The following is a 16495-nucleotide window of genomic DNA, read 5'->3' on the forward strand; positions in this document are numbered from 1 at the left end:
TTAGACGAGAAAGCCCTGCGTCGTCGCGGACATCTGCGCTCGGAGCGCCGTCACGCTGTTCATGATCTTCTTCTGGTGTCCCACCAGCGTCACGCCGAGCGCCGTCAGCTCCTGGACGGTCACCCGGGCGGCTGCATCCAGGCTGGTCACCCCGGACCTCTCGAAGCTGTCCGCGTACCGTGACATCTTGATCGAGGCCAGCCACTCGCCGACCGAGGTCAACTGTGTCAAGTCCACCGCGTCCGGCGCCAGTGGATTGGTGCCCCTGAGAGAGAATTAAACGTTAGACGACATTCGAACAGCTCACCGATATCGGTGGTTTCGGGGATCAACGCGCGAGGGACACTATGCGAAAGACCAAAGACCTGGAGTTCTTTCGTTCAAGGTTCTACAGGTCGTCGATATCTAAGGACAGAGCGAAACAACGCAGGCGCCACTCGTTTTTTTCGATGTTCCGCCGCGTGTCCGTTCTCGAGAAAAATTCAGCGCCCTCGTTGTTCCGCGTCCGGGGGGGTTGCCAAGACTTCAAGTTCACTCTGGACGTTATTACTCGAATAATTCTAATTATTATTGAAGTACTTCTATAGCGGGAGGGGATCAGCCGCTTCGACGACGACTTTTCGGTTCGATCGTCAAAGCGGTTGTACTCGTACGCTACCTTAGATCGGTTCGCACAAAGAGGAGCTGGATGTCAAGGTACGTTTATGTACACGGGGTATCCATTAGTTGGAAAAACGATAAGATACGAGGTATCTCCAAGTGTTTCGATCGCGGAAAGTCTTCCTCGGCAACTTACGCGTAGACAGGACTACGAGTTGGTAATTTTGTGATTTAGCGACTTTTTCAATTTGTATTATTTGACTCTAATCCTTTTTTTTAATGCATCATTTTATCACTGAAATAAGAAATCAAGTAAGGGAGCTTGAAGACAAATTATATTTAATCACGAAGTAAAATAAAGGGTTATAAGGTAATTCCGATTTATTATTAATTAGTTTAATTATTCGGAACGTGGTACACTTTATACATATAGGTTACGTTTTAATTCACAGGTTTAAAAGGCTTTTAAATTAAAATGTCATTTTAAGGTCAACGTTTCCTGAGTAAGTTTGGATTAGTGTTACAAAAAGAGAACATTTTTTAAATTTGGCGGTTTCTTACTAAATTAATAATAAGTTTACTAGTTTCTCAAAGGCCCCCGATTGATTTCTTGTTTTATAATGAAATTAAGCTTTTTTAGACAAAACTGGAGGCAAAGAGAAAAAATGACAACGTCACTAAATTGTACAATTACGGAAATTTTATAATAAACCCTTTTCTAAATAAAATAATATTTTTTTACAGTAGTAATGATCGACTTATGAATTATGATTTTTTTTGGTCGTCTTCGGAATAAAAATGCAAATTAGTAATGAAATAACGTTATCAAATAATACGTTATAAAGTATAATAATAATACGTTTTTATTGTATGCAACTTGTTGACATTAAGAAACTAGAATTGTGTGAAAAGAAGAAATTATAAATAAAGGTACAGCTACATGATGTTATTAATCTAACCTTAGGTAATACATATGTAGTATAAAATAAAATCTTGCAGTTATAAATTTGAAAAAAGATCAAAGTAAACATCAAAAATGTTATTTCATTATTAAATAATACTATTGTTTCAGAGAAGATGATCGAAAACATTCATAAATTATTTATTACGACTATGTATCGTTCTAATTATATTTACAAAATTTATCGATCTTCATACGGCGTGGACAAACTTCATAGTATGATCGGAAAAAGGGAGATTCTGAATTATAAAATGTGGAACAAAGTTTTCTACGCGAAGCTTCTTTCGAAAATTTGATGACGACATGTTTCTCCATTGTTGGCTGCATCTACTCGCATCGATCTTGTAATGTCTACTTTAATTCATTCTAAATAATTCGAAAATAGCAGTAACGTAAACAATCGTCAATGTTTACAAACATTAACACAAGTAAAAATAACACGTAACGAACGAACGGGTTAGTCCCCAGTCGTACATCGAGTACTTCAAGAATCTTTAAAATAGATTTATAAAATCTATTTCTTTTATTTCTTTCTATAGATAAAAGGATTGTTTTCCACATTTTCGGTTTACTTCTGTACAAGGAATCGTTTTATCGCGACACGAATCTTTGTCCAGGCTGTATAAAAATTTGGTTATTCGTCGGACGTAGAAGACGTTCTGCGAGCCGAAATGAAATTCGGGGTTAAGTGGGTTGCTGGTTAGGGGTCGAATAAGTGTGAGTCGAGTATCGACAGTCTGCTACTAATTTACTCGGTTGGTATCATTTGCTCAACAGACTTTTACGGGTATGGTACGGTTATAAAACGGATCTTAGCCTAAGAGAGGGTCGATAATATGTATCATTATGTACACTTGGACCGGGGCGCGATAACTTTCCACGACCGCGCCTGAATTCTTGGCCTGATTCGCGTATCGAGCAGTCTCCTGCCGGCTGCAGGAGAGCGGAAAGAGGAACTTTAGCAAAACGTCGCGCGAACGCGATTAAACCGCGGCCAAGATGGTAGAACAGGCGAGGTCGCGAGAAGTCGAGCCATTTGTGGATCGTTGCTGGTGATGGTGTGATCGATGGTGATGACAGTGAGAGTCGCTAATGGCGGTAATGAGAGTACTATGCCGGTGTGATTACGTTGACGGTTGTACACACACAGATTGGCTGGACGTTTTACGTAGAAATACGTGAATGGATAATGGTGCGTACGAAGCAAGCAGTGCGATACGAACTAAGAGGGTACAAGCAGAGCAAATGCTGTCTACGTGGCAGCAATACTCGGTAGGTGAATCCAACGAAGCGAAGAGAACGACGAGCCACGCGAAGGGATATGCACGCGGGCTACGTTCTCGACCAAGTATCGTTTCACCGAAACCGCGTGTCGTCGCTGGTGGCTCGTTGCTCCTTCGTTATTTCGTACTTTGTTTACTTTTTGTCGGCTGAAAGCTGTTCTTGATTTTGTTACCTTTTCCTCAAATGCACGTTGGAGGATGTCGACGAGGCGGGTGGGGGTGGGGGTGGAGCACCCCTTTCCCTGATTCTGACAATTGTTAGCATTTGTTAGTGCGATGGAGGTCACACACTTTGGTGTGTGATTGTGTATTTGTATTGTATATGTATGCGTGCATGCCTGTGTGTGGGTAGATGTTTTGTTTTCTTTACCTCGTCTCTGTTTCTTATTGCTCCTTTCCACCGATTTCTCTCGAGCGAACGTCGCGTGTGTGTTTGTGCGGGTGTGATCGTGTGTGACCGTGCGAAGCTCGCATCGTCGCGTTCGTTTACGCAAATATCCGAGATAATTAGCGCGCTTAAAAGTCAATTTTATTTCCGCGGGCGATATAAACGTGGATGCCTAAGTTGATTGTCCGTTTCGATTTTCTCTCTTTTTTTTTCCTCCTCATCGTCGCGACGCAGTTCGATCGGGAAAAGAAAATCGTTAGAGAACCCCGTCGTTTCGAAAGAGCGCCGTAAACTAGTCCCCTCCTTCTCCCCTGTTTGCCTCGATCGATCATTTTTCCTACAATGGTGTTGCGCAACGTATACGTAACCACTACGATCGACTTTCCGAAGTTTTCTTCCTAAAAGGTAAGTATGCGCGATATAAAGTCGCGATCGATTGCTCGGCGTGGAAACACAGCCTGGGCATCGTGCACGGTTTCTCTGTACGGTTTTTCCGACTTCTCTTGGGTTCAAGTAGAAAAATACTATTCTAATCTGGTCTCGAACGGTCGCTCTCGCGCGATTAAATGCTAATAAGTCTTTGCAGTTTTGTTCGCCGTAAAGTCGATGATGTCAATAAATACTATATATATCCGCTTTTCAATAATAATAATAATAATAATAATAATAATAATAAAAGTAATAATAATAATAATAATATTTACGTATACTCGTGCGAGATGTATATTTATATATATATATATGTATTACGTATATCAAGAATTAGAAAAACATCTGAAAGACTATGACTGCATTCTCACGTACAACATGTCTCGTGGATAAAATCCTCTCTTGTCCCGAGCCTCGAGCTCGAGTCCTCTCCTATATTGCTATTCGTTGGTTCGATTCGTCCTCTATAAATTCTCGTTACATCTACGAAAAAACTGCTCTCTTAAAATTTTCCATTTAAATCCCGCTAACTAGAACCATAAATATTCTCTATACGACTTCCACGTGGCAGCTAAAACCGATAAAATCTACCGCGCTTGGCGCTCGCTCGAACATGGCGATAAAAAACATTACTCCGCTCTTTCCGATAAGTAATATATATATATACTATAATTTTTATATATGTACGTGGATTCGTTCGATCTCGATCTAGCGAATCGATAATAATTGGGAAATCGAGAAAAATCCTTCCTCTACGACGGCTAGTCCGCTACCATTTTACGCACACCTAATAATACACGCTTTCAAACGGAATCTCGACTGAGATCATCTACGAATTTTACCTAACGCGCGATTCTCTAAAGAAACACGAGCAAAACGTTCTAACATTGTGATCCTCCGTCCGAAAGGAAAGCGTCCTTGCGGAAATTTCATCGATACTCTCCGGTATCGGACCAAAGCCGTGCGAGTATTTCTTTGGCGAACGTCGTCGGACCGAAAAAGACGATGATTCGTTCGAACCTGTTGATCCAGTCCGTCGACAGACCGGGAACATAGCTAAGTCGAACCACGGCTCGTGGGAAAATGACAGGCGCATCCCCTTTGCGATCTTCGTTATTACGATAAGAAAGAACAGAGAGGACGCGTCGTCTTCCGCGCTGACTCTTTCGTGACTTTACGGATTTCGAATCCAGCGATCGGCCGGCTTTGGCCTTGGACCAATATACCGCGAGGAGAAGTTGAGAAGATAAGGGTACTTTTCGGTCCGCGCAACGAACCGATCGAACAATTTTACGAAAGATCCCTTGGACTTTCGACTTTTCCTCGCTGGACTACCAAGAAAAAGAAGAAGAATAAGCAAAAAGCTCTCGATAACGGAAACAAAGACCGATGATTTATCGCTGTTAACCGAAATGCGTGAACGGGACCCAGTTAGGGTAAGTAAGCGGTGGTTGCTGTGGCAATGCGTGTGTCGCTGCGTGTGTGTGATAGTGTAAGCTACGGCCGGCTCCTGGTGGCATTACTGGAACGGCAATCGTCGACTGGGCTTGATGGGCCTGATGGCCGACTACGTCTACGAACTGGCCCGTGGCCGCGGCTGGAATCGCAGCGGCCGCTGCCGCGGCCTGTGCGGCAGCCGCGTGGCTTGTGACATAGTATGGATTGTGTGCAGGTGGCCTCACGCTGTTGTTGTTGTAGTTGTTGTTGGAGAGTTGTAGATTGGTGGTAGATGGTAGTTGTCGCAGTTGCGTTCGGTTGCAGTTCGTAGTCGGGTACCAAAGACACCACAAAACCAAAACCACAAAGAATTAGCCCAGAAAAAAAAGGACGTCGTCGGTGGGAGGAACTGAAAGTTTTTTACTCGGGAACTGGGGAAACGACGGTCGATCGATCGATCCATCGGACGATATCGTTCGTTTGTCGATAGAGTCGTGGATCGATCCTGAGAACAGGAAGAGGAAGAAACGCGGCCGATTGCGACTCGTTCCGTTTCACCGAAAACGCTTTCACCGCGTCGTCGTCGGCGACGATGGCGGCGATGGCGGCGGCCTGTCTGAAATCCAACGATAATCGATTGGTTTCGCGACGCGACGCGACCGATCGATTCATTTCGAGCCGAGTGGTCCCGTTACGATCGTTTTTCTCGAGATTGCCAGAAAAATCCGGTCTAGATTTCTTTTTTTTTTTTTATCCTTGGTTTGTCGCTGCTCGTAACACAGATGTCTTTCTCGTATTCTTTATTAACGATCGGCCGGCGATAAAGTGGAACGAAACGTCCCGACTCTCGAGTATCGTTTGATCTCGGCCTTTGTTCGCCTTTTTTTCTGTTGTTCGCGGCAGAAATAAGTGGAGGTACGAGGATGGACGGATGGACGGGAGGTTTGAATGGTAGGGGGTTCGAGGATTACAGAAACGATAAGCGCTAAAGCGATAAAAGCTCTCTGAAAGCCACCGCAGTACGATGCGCACTTATTTTTCGTCGTTCTCTTGAAACGCGAACGGAAAAATTATCCCACGGGAACGATCGCGCCAGAGACTTTCGTCCATAAATTAATTTTCCTCCCAGCAAGTAGACGAAAACAGAGACGGAAGGATAGGTATAGCAGATCTTTTTTGCGCGTTCCAAAGGAAGTTAAGCCGTTCAAAGCGCAGAATTACGCGCGCAAAGCCACTTGTTACCGTTGCACAACTTTCGAGCGACCATTTCTCGCGTCGCGTCGGAGGAGGCGTCCCGCTCATAACCGGATTACGTACTCCGTCGAGATTCATCGAAAATATGTGCTGCAAACAAGAAAAATCCAACAGAAATTTTTTCGCACAAGCGGATCTTCTGCTCGTCGCTCGCGTTTCGTTTATAGTCTTGCGTCGTTTGAATTTCAAAGAGAACGAGAAGCGAGGAAGCGGAGGCGATGTACAAATTAATTTTGACGACTTCGAGCTACGGGAAACGTAAGAATAGATGACAAAAAAAAAAAAATAAATAAAATAAATAAAGAAAATAGGAAATAATATATAACAGTGTCCAGAAAAGCAATCAGCTTCGGAAAAAAAAAATGTTAAAAAGGTGCGAATTAAAATCGGTCCAGTATCATATTTATATATTTATATATACTATTATATGCCCGGTTCCAGTAATGCCAATCAGGTCGAGGTATTTTCACGACGCCTCGAGCATAAGACGTGCACACGGAAATCTCTCTCTGTCGGGTAGTCGCACACACACATCTCGTGATCGTATTGTCCCTGGACGGTCGACAGATTCGTCGTTTATATGCGTGACATCCTATTTACGAATGAGCAACAACAATATCAAAGCCCAGTCTAACAGCGTACGTGGAGAGCGCAGAGCGTGTGAGCTTCTTAGTATGTATTCAGCAAGAGAACGGAAAAAACCTTTGGCTGTCGAGAGAAATTAATTTATGGACACGAAGTGTGATTCGCGTGACATGCGGCATGATTCGTGTTAAGAGATGATCAACGAACGATTCGGTGGTGTGTCGCGATCAGAATCGTTACGGAACCAGTTTAAAAAATACTACGTGACAATCTTTTTTTCTTTTTCTTTTGATGATCCGTGTCCATCGAATCGTTCGCGCGATGAAGGCAACGACATCGTAGGTTTGCACTGTTTGTTACTACATCAGTCCGTAACAGAAATTTTCCCATGTAGCACTTCTCTGCTGCGAGTAAATCTCGATAGATCGAAGTATGCGCAACGATATCATCGCGAACGCGTCTCAGCGCGCGAAAGACAGAGTCGCGAGCCGCGAATAGATTCTCACAGCGAGTAAGGATGGAGACGTTTACCTGTTCTGGGCAATTTTCCTCAGCGTTTCCGGGCTTCGTATGAGCTTGTCCAACGTCTGGGTGAGATTCGCGAAGGTGGGACGATGGGTCCGTTCCTTCTGCCAACAGTCGAGCATGAGCTGATAAATTGCCTCCGGACAATCCATCGGCGCTGGAAGCCTGTATCCTTTCTCGATCGACTTGATCACGTCCTGATTAGACCAATTCCAGTACGGCCTCTCGCCGTAGGACATCACCTCCCAACAGACGATGCCCATGCTCCACACGTCTGAGGCGCTGGTGAACTTCCGGAACGCTATCGCTTCCGGAGCTGTCCATCGCACCGGGATCTTTCCACCCTTTTTGCCGGAGTAAACAGTCTTTCAAGATTCGATTGTTGAAAGCCTTTGGTTCGAGTAACCAGATCGCGAGAGAAAACTGGAAAAATGCACAGAGAACCGACTCCGAGTCTCGAGTCTCTTACTCACCCTGGTCGTGTACGCTCCTTCCGTGGCACTTTCGATCTCCCTGCTGAGCCCGAAGTCGGCGATCTTGCACACCAGGGCAGCGTTCACGAGCACGTTCCTCGCCGCGAGGTCCCGGTGCACGTAATTCATCTCGGCAAGATACTGCATACCGCTCGCGATACCACGGAGCATCCCGACCAGCTGGAGCACTTGGAACTTGCCGTCGTTCGCGCGAAGGAAAGTGTCCAGGCTACCGTTTTCCATGAACTCCGTGATGATCATCACCGGGTTGCTCTTGGTCACGACCCCCTGCAGGAATATCACGTTCGGATGTTCGAACTGACCCATGATCGAGGCCTCGGTCAGGAAGTCGTTGCGAGCCTTGTCCGCGGAGCCTGGTTTCAAAGTTTTGATGGCCACGTCGATCTCCGTTCGACCGTCGGGCGGCAGCTTCAACTTCCCCCGACAAACGTCGCCGAATTCCCCGCCACCTGTCGACGGAACGCAACAACCATCGCGATAGTGTTAATCGGTGAGATCGAACCAGATCGGTTTCATACGATGAAAGATCGTATACCTATGATGGCTTCTATCGTGATGTATCCCGCGTCGATCTCGCGAGCGAACTCCCTTACGGCCTGATTCGGGTCCTCGTAGGTGTGAGGATCGACGTAACTCCTCGCACCTGCACCACCAGTGCCTCCTGCACCTGCGGCGGCAACCCCCACTGCAGGTGTGAACAGCGGCGTGGTCACTGCAACGTCACCAAAACAGAGTTCATTATATTAACACGAGGGCCGGTGTGTTAAATTTTGACGGAATCTCGGACCGCGAGAGCGCAACCACTCGCTCCGTGCCTGACAAACCGTTTCATCCCGTGAAAACACTCACACACCCTTCCTCTTGTAAACGAGACTCGGTTACGGTCAAGTTTAATTTACAGAAAAAAAAACAACACTATTTACCAAAGCTTATTTTTGTGAAAATCTCTGTTTCAAAACTCTCTAACCTTGTCTCGGATTTTTATTTTGAGAGAAATTCTCTTTGTCGCGAATATATTATTCATTATTCTATCGTATCTAGATTGTTTAAAGATCAACGCAACGAAAAGAATTATCTAGCTTTGCTATATTTAAACAGAAAAAAAAAACAGAAAATAGGAAAAAAAACAAATAAAACGAAATGCCGCGCATAATAAATTTTCATGCCAGCGTAGAAATTCTCGCATGCCTAATACGCCAAACGATCTCGATTAACGATGCATCGGATTGAATGACGTTAGTCGTAGTGTGCACGGAGTGCAGAGAGGATGCTCCGGTCGAATCGAATTACTTCGTCGTCTGTTAATTCACGTGTCCGCGAATGCATCTGCGACCGCTCGTCACTCTGCGTGAGCTCGATTAATTCGAGTTCCACCGAAACATCCAGCATTTCCCGCGCGTCAACGCACTGAATTTGTACGGACAACGATCGTCGGAAAGATCGGTGACTGGCTGAAAAAGAGAACGATGCAAGAGACACGAGAACACGATGCAAACAACAAAGACAGAAAGATAGGATTTGGGCATGCTTTCTTTCGTGCTTCTCGTCTACGTAAACATCTAAGACGGTCAAAACGGATAGAGAGAAAAAGAGCAGATCGTGGTACGAATGAAAAGTAAGAAAAGGGTTCTAACAACGTGTTTTGGCGTGTCTGAGTTCGAACGAGTGTACGGATGTTGTTTTCTGTTCGTCAAAAGAGAGAGATAGAGAGAGAGAGAGTGAGAGAGAGAAAGAAAGAGAGAAAGAGTTTCGTGAGTGTCGGCGCGGTACCTACTGGCAATTTTGAACGTGTTCTTTTTAATTTTTGTTTTTTTACTTGGGACTGACTGAGGACTTACGCGAGGACTTGCTCTTGTTGTTGGTGTGGGTTGTCACAATCGGTGAACTGTCCATTTTGCAGTGCACTGTGAACAACACAACAACCAACACACTAATTGACAAACAGCAAACAAAAAGAAGCGGTGGGTGTTCGATGATGAATTGAATGACGCGAAGCGAACTGCCGTGGCGAATTGGAAAATATGGATAAAAAAAAAGTACAAACTGTCGGGCGCACGATGACGGACAACAAAACGCTCTGTAAGATCGAGGTAAACGCGATGGTTTCCTCGATCTTGTTCGCGGTTTTCGTCTTCGTCTCTCGTGTATGGATAAAAATTACGTAAAAAAAAAAGAAAAAAAACATATAGAATGACGCATGGAAAATCAAACGAGTGCAGTGCCAACGACAACACACTAACAACAAATACGCATGCATAACGATAGAGACACAGACGACGTAGGCAAGCACGAAGCACGAGCACGCACATCTTTCGAGTACGTTTGCTTTTCCCGCGGGGGAATAACAGAAACGAGCGTCCGTTTGATGGACGGGCGCGGCAAATGGAAAAGCCGTGTGCGTGCCCGCGCTTTGAAAATCTGGAACGCGTTGAAAAAGATGCATGTACAAGGGGGTGCATGAAATAATCTACGCAAAACCGAGTTCCTAGAAAATAAAACTTGAGGTGTTGGAGAAGACTTACTGTAGGTCACAACTAGTCCTGTAGTAGCAGGCGATTGTGTACATTGTTTCAGTGGATTTTTTCATGGATTTGTTCATGGAGGCAGGTTCGATAGATTAGGGGAATCGCACATGAAAAGAAAGAATCGAAAGAATACGGTTAGAATAATGGTACTTCGGCTGCGGGCCGGATCGGTGAATGAATTTTGCTCGTAAAGCGATCGTCTCTCATCGGTTTCTAGTTCCTGGCCAAGTCGTTTAGACTTCGACAACTTTCTTTTCGCATTTCTCTTCGTTTTGTTTCATTTTTCTTTAAACTCGAACCACTTTTCAGTAATCTTTCTTTCGTCGAAGAGAGAAACCTTTAAAGTAGTGGGTGTTCAGCGACAACACATTATCGTGGGGTACTGTATACATGAGAGAGAAAGGGGGGGGGGGGGTGACTGGGGTCGATACTTGCTGGGTCTAACGGGGTTTGGTGGTCCAAAAATATTAGTCACAAGACACGAGGGCGTAGTGAGACAACTATGAAAGTGACAGGGGGGTAGTAGCGATAATAAATTTATAAAGAAAAGAGAATCAAGCCTGTTGGCATCGGACAAACGTACCTTCGCCGTTCCTGTATTCCAGGGTATCGCAGTCGCTCGGCTGTTTCTTGTTACACTCGTCCGAGGCCCTGCTGCATCGAAATGATCGCATCACATCAATAGAGTCAAATCAGGAAAAAAAAAGAAATAAAAATCAGTCGGTCGACGTTTAATTCGCGCGCAATTTTTTAACGTCGAGAGCAATTCGTTTACCTTCTGAGGATCAGAACGGTCATGATGATGATGATCACCAGGAGAACGACCACGGCCACGATAGCTCCGGCTATGATTCTCACTTGCATGTTGTCGTCCTCTCCAACGTAGTCTGTAACGAAAACGTACACGTTGAACGATCGGAGTATATACCTCGATCGCACGAATCGACGTCGATAGTCACCTAGACCCATTGCGTGAGGCGTCTTTTTGAACACCACCGGAGTGTATTCGCCCCAGCCGCGCGTAGTCTTTGCCCGTACTTGTATCGCGTAGTCGGTAGATGGTTTTAGGCCTTTGAACGTCGCCGAGAGCTCGGTGGTCTGGATGACGGTGGCATTGGTAGCGTCGTCGTAGCGGGGATAGCACCTCACTGAAAAGATTCTTTCGTTAGTCCTGCGTGGGTGGAGGATACCCGGCGACGCGAGCACGAGTCTCTCACCTTCGTATCTCTCGACCAGATCGCTGTCTCCACCGATCTCGGTTACAGGGGCGTCCCAACTGATGCTCAGCTCGGAACTTTTAACGCTAGTGATCCTGACGTTGTTCACCAAACTGGGCACGCTGGCCTCGGTGGTGACCGTGATGTCCACGTACTCGGATTTTCCAGCTAGCGACGATACGCCGTTCTCAGCGAACACTTGGAATCGATAGGTCGTCACCGCGTTCAGGCCCGTTATCGTGATCTTCGTGTCGTTGAAGATATCCTGTTCGACGAAACAACCGGATGATAGAGTCTTGGTCCGACAGAGTTTTCAGGGGAGAAAGATGGAAAAAGAGTGTTACTTACGGCGTTGGGAATGTATTTGACGCCCATGCTACAGGCATCGCAGACCACCCTGTAGGTCGTATCCGTCCTGCCACCCAGCATGTGCGGCGCGTTCCAAGACAGCATCACGGTGGACTGGTCCACGAAGTTGACCGTTAAATTTTGTGGCGCCGAAGGCGGTTCTGCAACGGCAAACAATTAAACGTACATTTCGTTTCGACGATAGCGAAGCAGACGAAAGACGAAACCACTCACGTGTACACGGCATCTTCTTGGGGTCCTTTTCCGCTCTGTAATAACCCGCGATGCATCGACATTCCGAGAAGGCGTAATCGGGAGACTTGCTGTACGCTGGGCAGGGCTCGCAGCTGTGCGGACCAGCCTCGTGCTTGAAATTACCCTTCTGGCACTTGATGCACTGTTGCTTCTCGATGTCAGCTTGGTATCCTGGCTTGCAGTGACATCCGCCGTTCGGGAGGTACCACTTTCCGTCCCCTTTGCAGAGGAAGGTGGGCTCCTCCATTACCATGGCGTTCTCGACGCAAGTCCCGATCGTTTGCTCGATCAACGCTACCTCGCGACCCGTCGGCGTGGCTGGAAAGTGGGCAAAGTTGACGGATATCTCCGGACAGCTGATGTAGTAGACTTTGATAGCCAGGATGGAGATGCAGGCGCCCTGGTCGCGGAATGCAAAGTATACGCCTCTCTTGGTCACCGGGATCGACTTTACCTCCGTATTTATCATCACTTCCGTGTTCGTGTTGAACCTCCCTTCGCCAGCGGCGATGCGACCTGCGAAGCAAACGCGTAATTTGTGCTCGTACTACGCTCGACGTGTGTCCTCTGGCTGGAGAAAAGTTTCTATCGAGGTCGAAAAGTGTGCGAGTTTTGGCAAGCTTACCGATCAACTTGTAACTCTCGGTCTTCCATGGCGGCGGCTCCTTGGTCGCCGCGTCGAACTCGTAGTAAAGTAGACTGAAAGTTTCTTTGCAGCTGAGCGCGTGTCCGGGGAACAACGAGCAGTCACGGGTCGTGAATTTGATTTCTATATACACGCGGTTCGCCGGTCCCCTGTCGATGAACGGCGTCCACAGCCAATTGTTCACGTCGCTGTACGCGACGTCGCAGACAACGTAGCTCCGCCAATTGATGCCCTTGTCGAAGTTCGTGAACGACTCTTCCACCCACTGCAATCAACCGAAAACACGGGACGATCTTAATTTCATGCGATCCTTGGCTCGTTAACCGCGGGGAAATGCCACGCGATTTTTCCTTAATCTACGCGTGTGCGTCGAAATCAACCGCGATAAGATAAACGCAGTTTAAATAACGCGGGACGCCGCCGAGGGATCCCCTTTCGGGACTCTGCTAAGAGCCCTGGCTGTTTGCGTTCGGATTACGCGAGATTCCACCGAGTCAGCATCTACGAAATCAGCTTTTCTCCGACCCTTCGAGTCGCAAGTTTCTCCAGAAGCAGAGTTCTTACGCCCCCGCGCTTCAAGGTCTTTTTATTGATTTCAACCATCCCCCTTTGATGATATTTACAGAAACAACGAAGACGGATTACCGTCTCCGGATTTCGAGCTTCCAAAGAATCCGAGCCGGACGACAAAGAGGATGCCAGCCGTTCGGCGAGAAGATTTATTCTGGCGGGGAGGGTTGAACCTGATAGAGACGCTTTTCGATCTTTATCGGATCGATCGCTAGACAACGAGGGAGAAAGAGAGTGAAAGAAACAGAGGGTCCGCGTCGTGGTCCATGTCCGATCCGAGGAATCACTTGTCCGTCGACGTTGGACGCGGTATCCTCCCTCGGCAAATGACGAGGCGGAGTGGCCAGGTCGTCGACTTGCGACAAACAGACCGCAAGGAATTACCGGCGCGCGTTACCATTAGTTTTATTGCCCCCTTCAGCTTGGGCTCGTCCCGAGAGAGACCGCAAAAAGTTCCGACCGAGCAAGAAGGACCCGTCGTCGTCGTCGTCGTCGTCGTCCTTCTGCTCGTCGACAGACTTCTCTCATCCTCGTCTCTATTCTCTTCCTCCTTCGATACTCGCGGAGGAAGGACCTACGTAGGTAAGAACGGACAAAAACCGGGTAGATGGAGAAGACCGGGCTTCTTGCCCAGAAAATTTTCTTGCGGACGTGTTTCCGGCAGGGAGGCCGCAATAAATTCAGCCGTACGGTTACTCGGTAGCACAAAGAGATTATTACGGGTAAAGATGACGAGCGGCCCGTGAAAAAAACGAGTTCGTCCGTCTTGGTACGCGGAGGGACGAAGGACTCGTCGACGATCGAACAAAATCCGAGCAAATCGCGCAACGTTAATTACCGGTGTTTACACAATTTATGCTCGAATCGAGGAAATCGGTCATCCACCGTCGCCGCAGAATCCTGAGACGCGGAAGACTCGCGGTAATATTGTAGCGCGCAAAAACTATTAGAGGAACGAAGGAAACTTCTAGAGATGTTATTTCGACGCCTCCGTCGGAGCTTTATCGCTTGGGAAATTGCGTTACCACGGTAAATTCCACCCCCGTTCGTTTCTCTTTCCCTCGACGTCTCTCTCTTTCCCTTTCCTCGTTTCTTTTGATGCGCTTTTACTTCATTCTTTCGCCGGGGCCTTCCGAGCTACCGCGAAGCGAAAAAAGACAGAGTACGCGCGTCGTTAACGCCGCGGAATTTAATTGGATCCCGCCGAGACGTCCTCTTTTAACGTGCCGCGTCAATTTTTCGGCGAGCCGGATTTCCCAGCGGCGCGACCCCCCCACCCGTGAAATTACTCATTAGTAGTGAAAAAGAAAAAGGAACGGGGGAAAAATTGCGACATTGGCCGAAGGATATAGCCGTAGGAATTGATTCAAGTAGGTACAGACTTTATTGGCGAGAGACCCAATTATCGTGACCACCCCTATTACCGGACAGTGAATTCATTTTTTAAAAGTTTAGGAAGAAACAGCAAGTAATTATATAACACGCTGACTACTACACCAAAATCGCACAAAATTTTAGACAATCGTAAAATCTCACACTAAAATTTATTAATCGTATTCAAATTTATTTCAGTTCCAAAAAGTGAAAAGTTTTGTCACCCATGTATGGATGATAAAGTTTTCAATTGTTACAATTTTTTAAATACAATTTAAGCGTTTCATTGCGTGCGCAAAATAAAAAGTTCTATTTGTCTGCTTCTGTTAAACAGAGTGTTAGAAGGGTTGATAAAATAATATCTTTATTATATTGCCGTATTAAAAGTTACGAAAGTGCGAAGTCCTACGTTTCTAGCTTTGAAATTTACCCGTAATAAACTGCTTTCATTCATCATAAGCTCTCTTTTGCTTTGCTTCTGATCATTTCTGTGTCTCTATACTATTTTTGGTTAATTAAATTTAATCATTTTAAACCTTGTACTCGTATACGATTAGCACAAAGAACTCTTTGAGCAATCCGGTTAGTTAACTGCGGGACAAAAACTTCGTCTTTGATACACAAAATCCACTCTACAGCAACGCCTTCTTATTTACCCGAGCTTTTCCTTACAAAACACGATCATCGCCGCGATGAATTCTTTTTCACCAGACGCGACAACGACCTATCTTTTCCCATTTATCGTACATCCAAATACCACGGTTCTTTCTCCGACAGTTCCTCTTATTACTATAACTCATTCTCTCTTCCCTCCCGCGAGTCACTCTTTACGAACCTTTAACTCATTCAAGAGCTACAGGCTTTCATCGTTGAATATTACCAAAGGTAATTCTTTGTTATTCCTCTGCTAGTTTTATTTTCTTTTTCAACTTTTTTCTCTGAGGTTCATTTTATGCTGCTTGTTTTATTTTATTTGTCACACCTTTCGCGTAACATACTCTGTGAGAAATTTTATTTATCGACTCTCTAATAGCGTTGGCATTTATGTTTTTATACTATCAGAAGCTTGTCTACGATTTTTTGTAGCTTGATGACTTTAATTTAATGTAGAAACATAAGAGTTCGATCAAATTAATTTTTGTCGGAAGATGTACATTTTTATATACATTTCCCTCTATAAATCACCGGACACTTGACAAAAGTAGAATATAAACAAATGAACACTGTGGAGCGATGAAAATTATAAAATGAAACTTAGTTATTTGTTTCATTATAAAGGAAACGTAACACATATTGTATGTCATGAATTTACCAAAATGTTAACTTACAATTCAAAATTTTTATTTCACGACAATCGTACAAATTAAGGGTAGAACTCTATTTACAATTATTTTTCGGAATTTTTTTCAATAATATTATTCCAATCTTTTCGTAATATTGTCCATGAGTTTTTTGTTTTTAAAATTATGTTCAAAATTTGCTTCTTTGTACAGTCTTGCTTATTTTAATTTCATACGAGCGTTATAAAATTTATATTAAAGTAGTAATTTAAAATGATTAAATGTAAAAAGAATTTTCAACAGGGTGAAGGAGTAATGTGTATT

The 16495-nt window shown here is 45.3% G+C and overlaps 1 protein-coding gene across 1 annotated transcript in view; it reads right to left on the bottom strand.

Annotated features, from left to right (window-relative positions):
* The window catches only part of LOC122403105 (ephrin type-B receptor 1-B), a 174044-nt gene continuing 157549 nt past the window's right edge, over positions 1-16495 (bottom strand). The window contains exons 3-16 of the mRNA XM_043406437.1: positions 12927-13212; positions 12281-12817; positions 12047-12207; positions 11699-11963; positions 11441-11629; positions 11257-11368; positions 11065-11135; positions 10479-10496; positions 9795-9860; positions 8492-8668; positions 7936-8405; positions 7469-7827; positions 3018-3092; positions 1-265 (exon numbers count right to left, since the gene is read on the bottom strand). Coding sequence (XP_043262372.1) covers positions 1-265; positions 3018-3092; positions 7469-7827; positions 7936-8405; positions 8492-8668; positions 9795-9860; positions 10479-10496; positions 11065-11135; positions 11257-11368; positions 11441-11629; positions 11699-11963; positions 12047-12207; positions 12281-12817; positions 12927-13212 — 3051 coding nt within the window. The remainder of the gene's footprint in view (positions 266-3017; positions 3093-7468; positions 7828-7935; positions 8406-8491; positions 8669-9794; positions 9861-10478; positions 10497-11064; positions 11136-11256; positions 11369-11440; positions 11630-11698; positions 11964-12046; positions 12208-12280; positions 12818-12926; positions 13213-16495) is intronic.

This window comes from Colletes gigas, unplaced genomic scaffold (genome assembly GCF_013123115.1).
Source record: "Colletes gigas isolate AHSC1104 unplaced genomic scaffold, ASM1312311v1 Colletes_gigas_Sc00044, whole genome shotgun sequence".
NCBI lineage: Eukaryota > Metazoa > Arthropoda > Insecta > Hymenoptera > Colletidae > Colletes > Colletes gigas.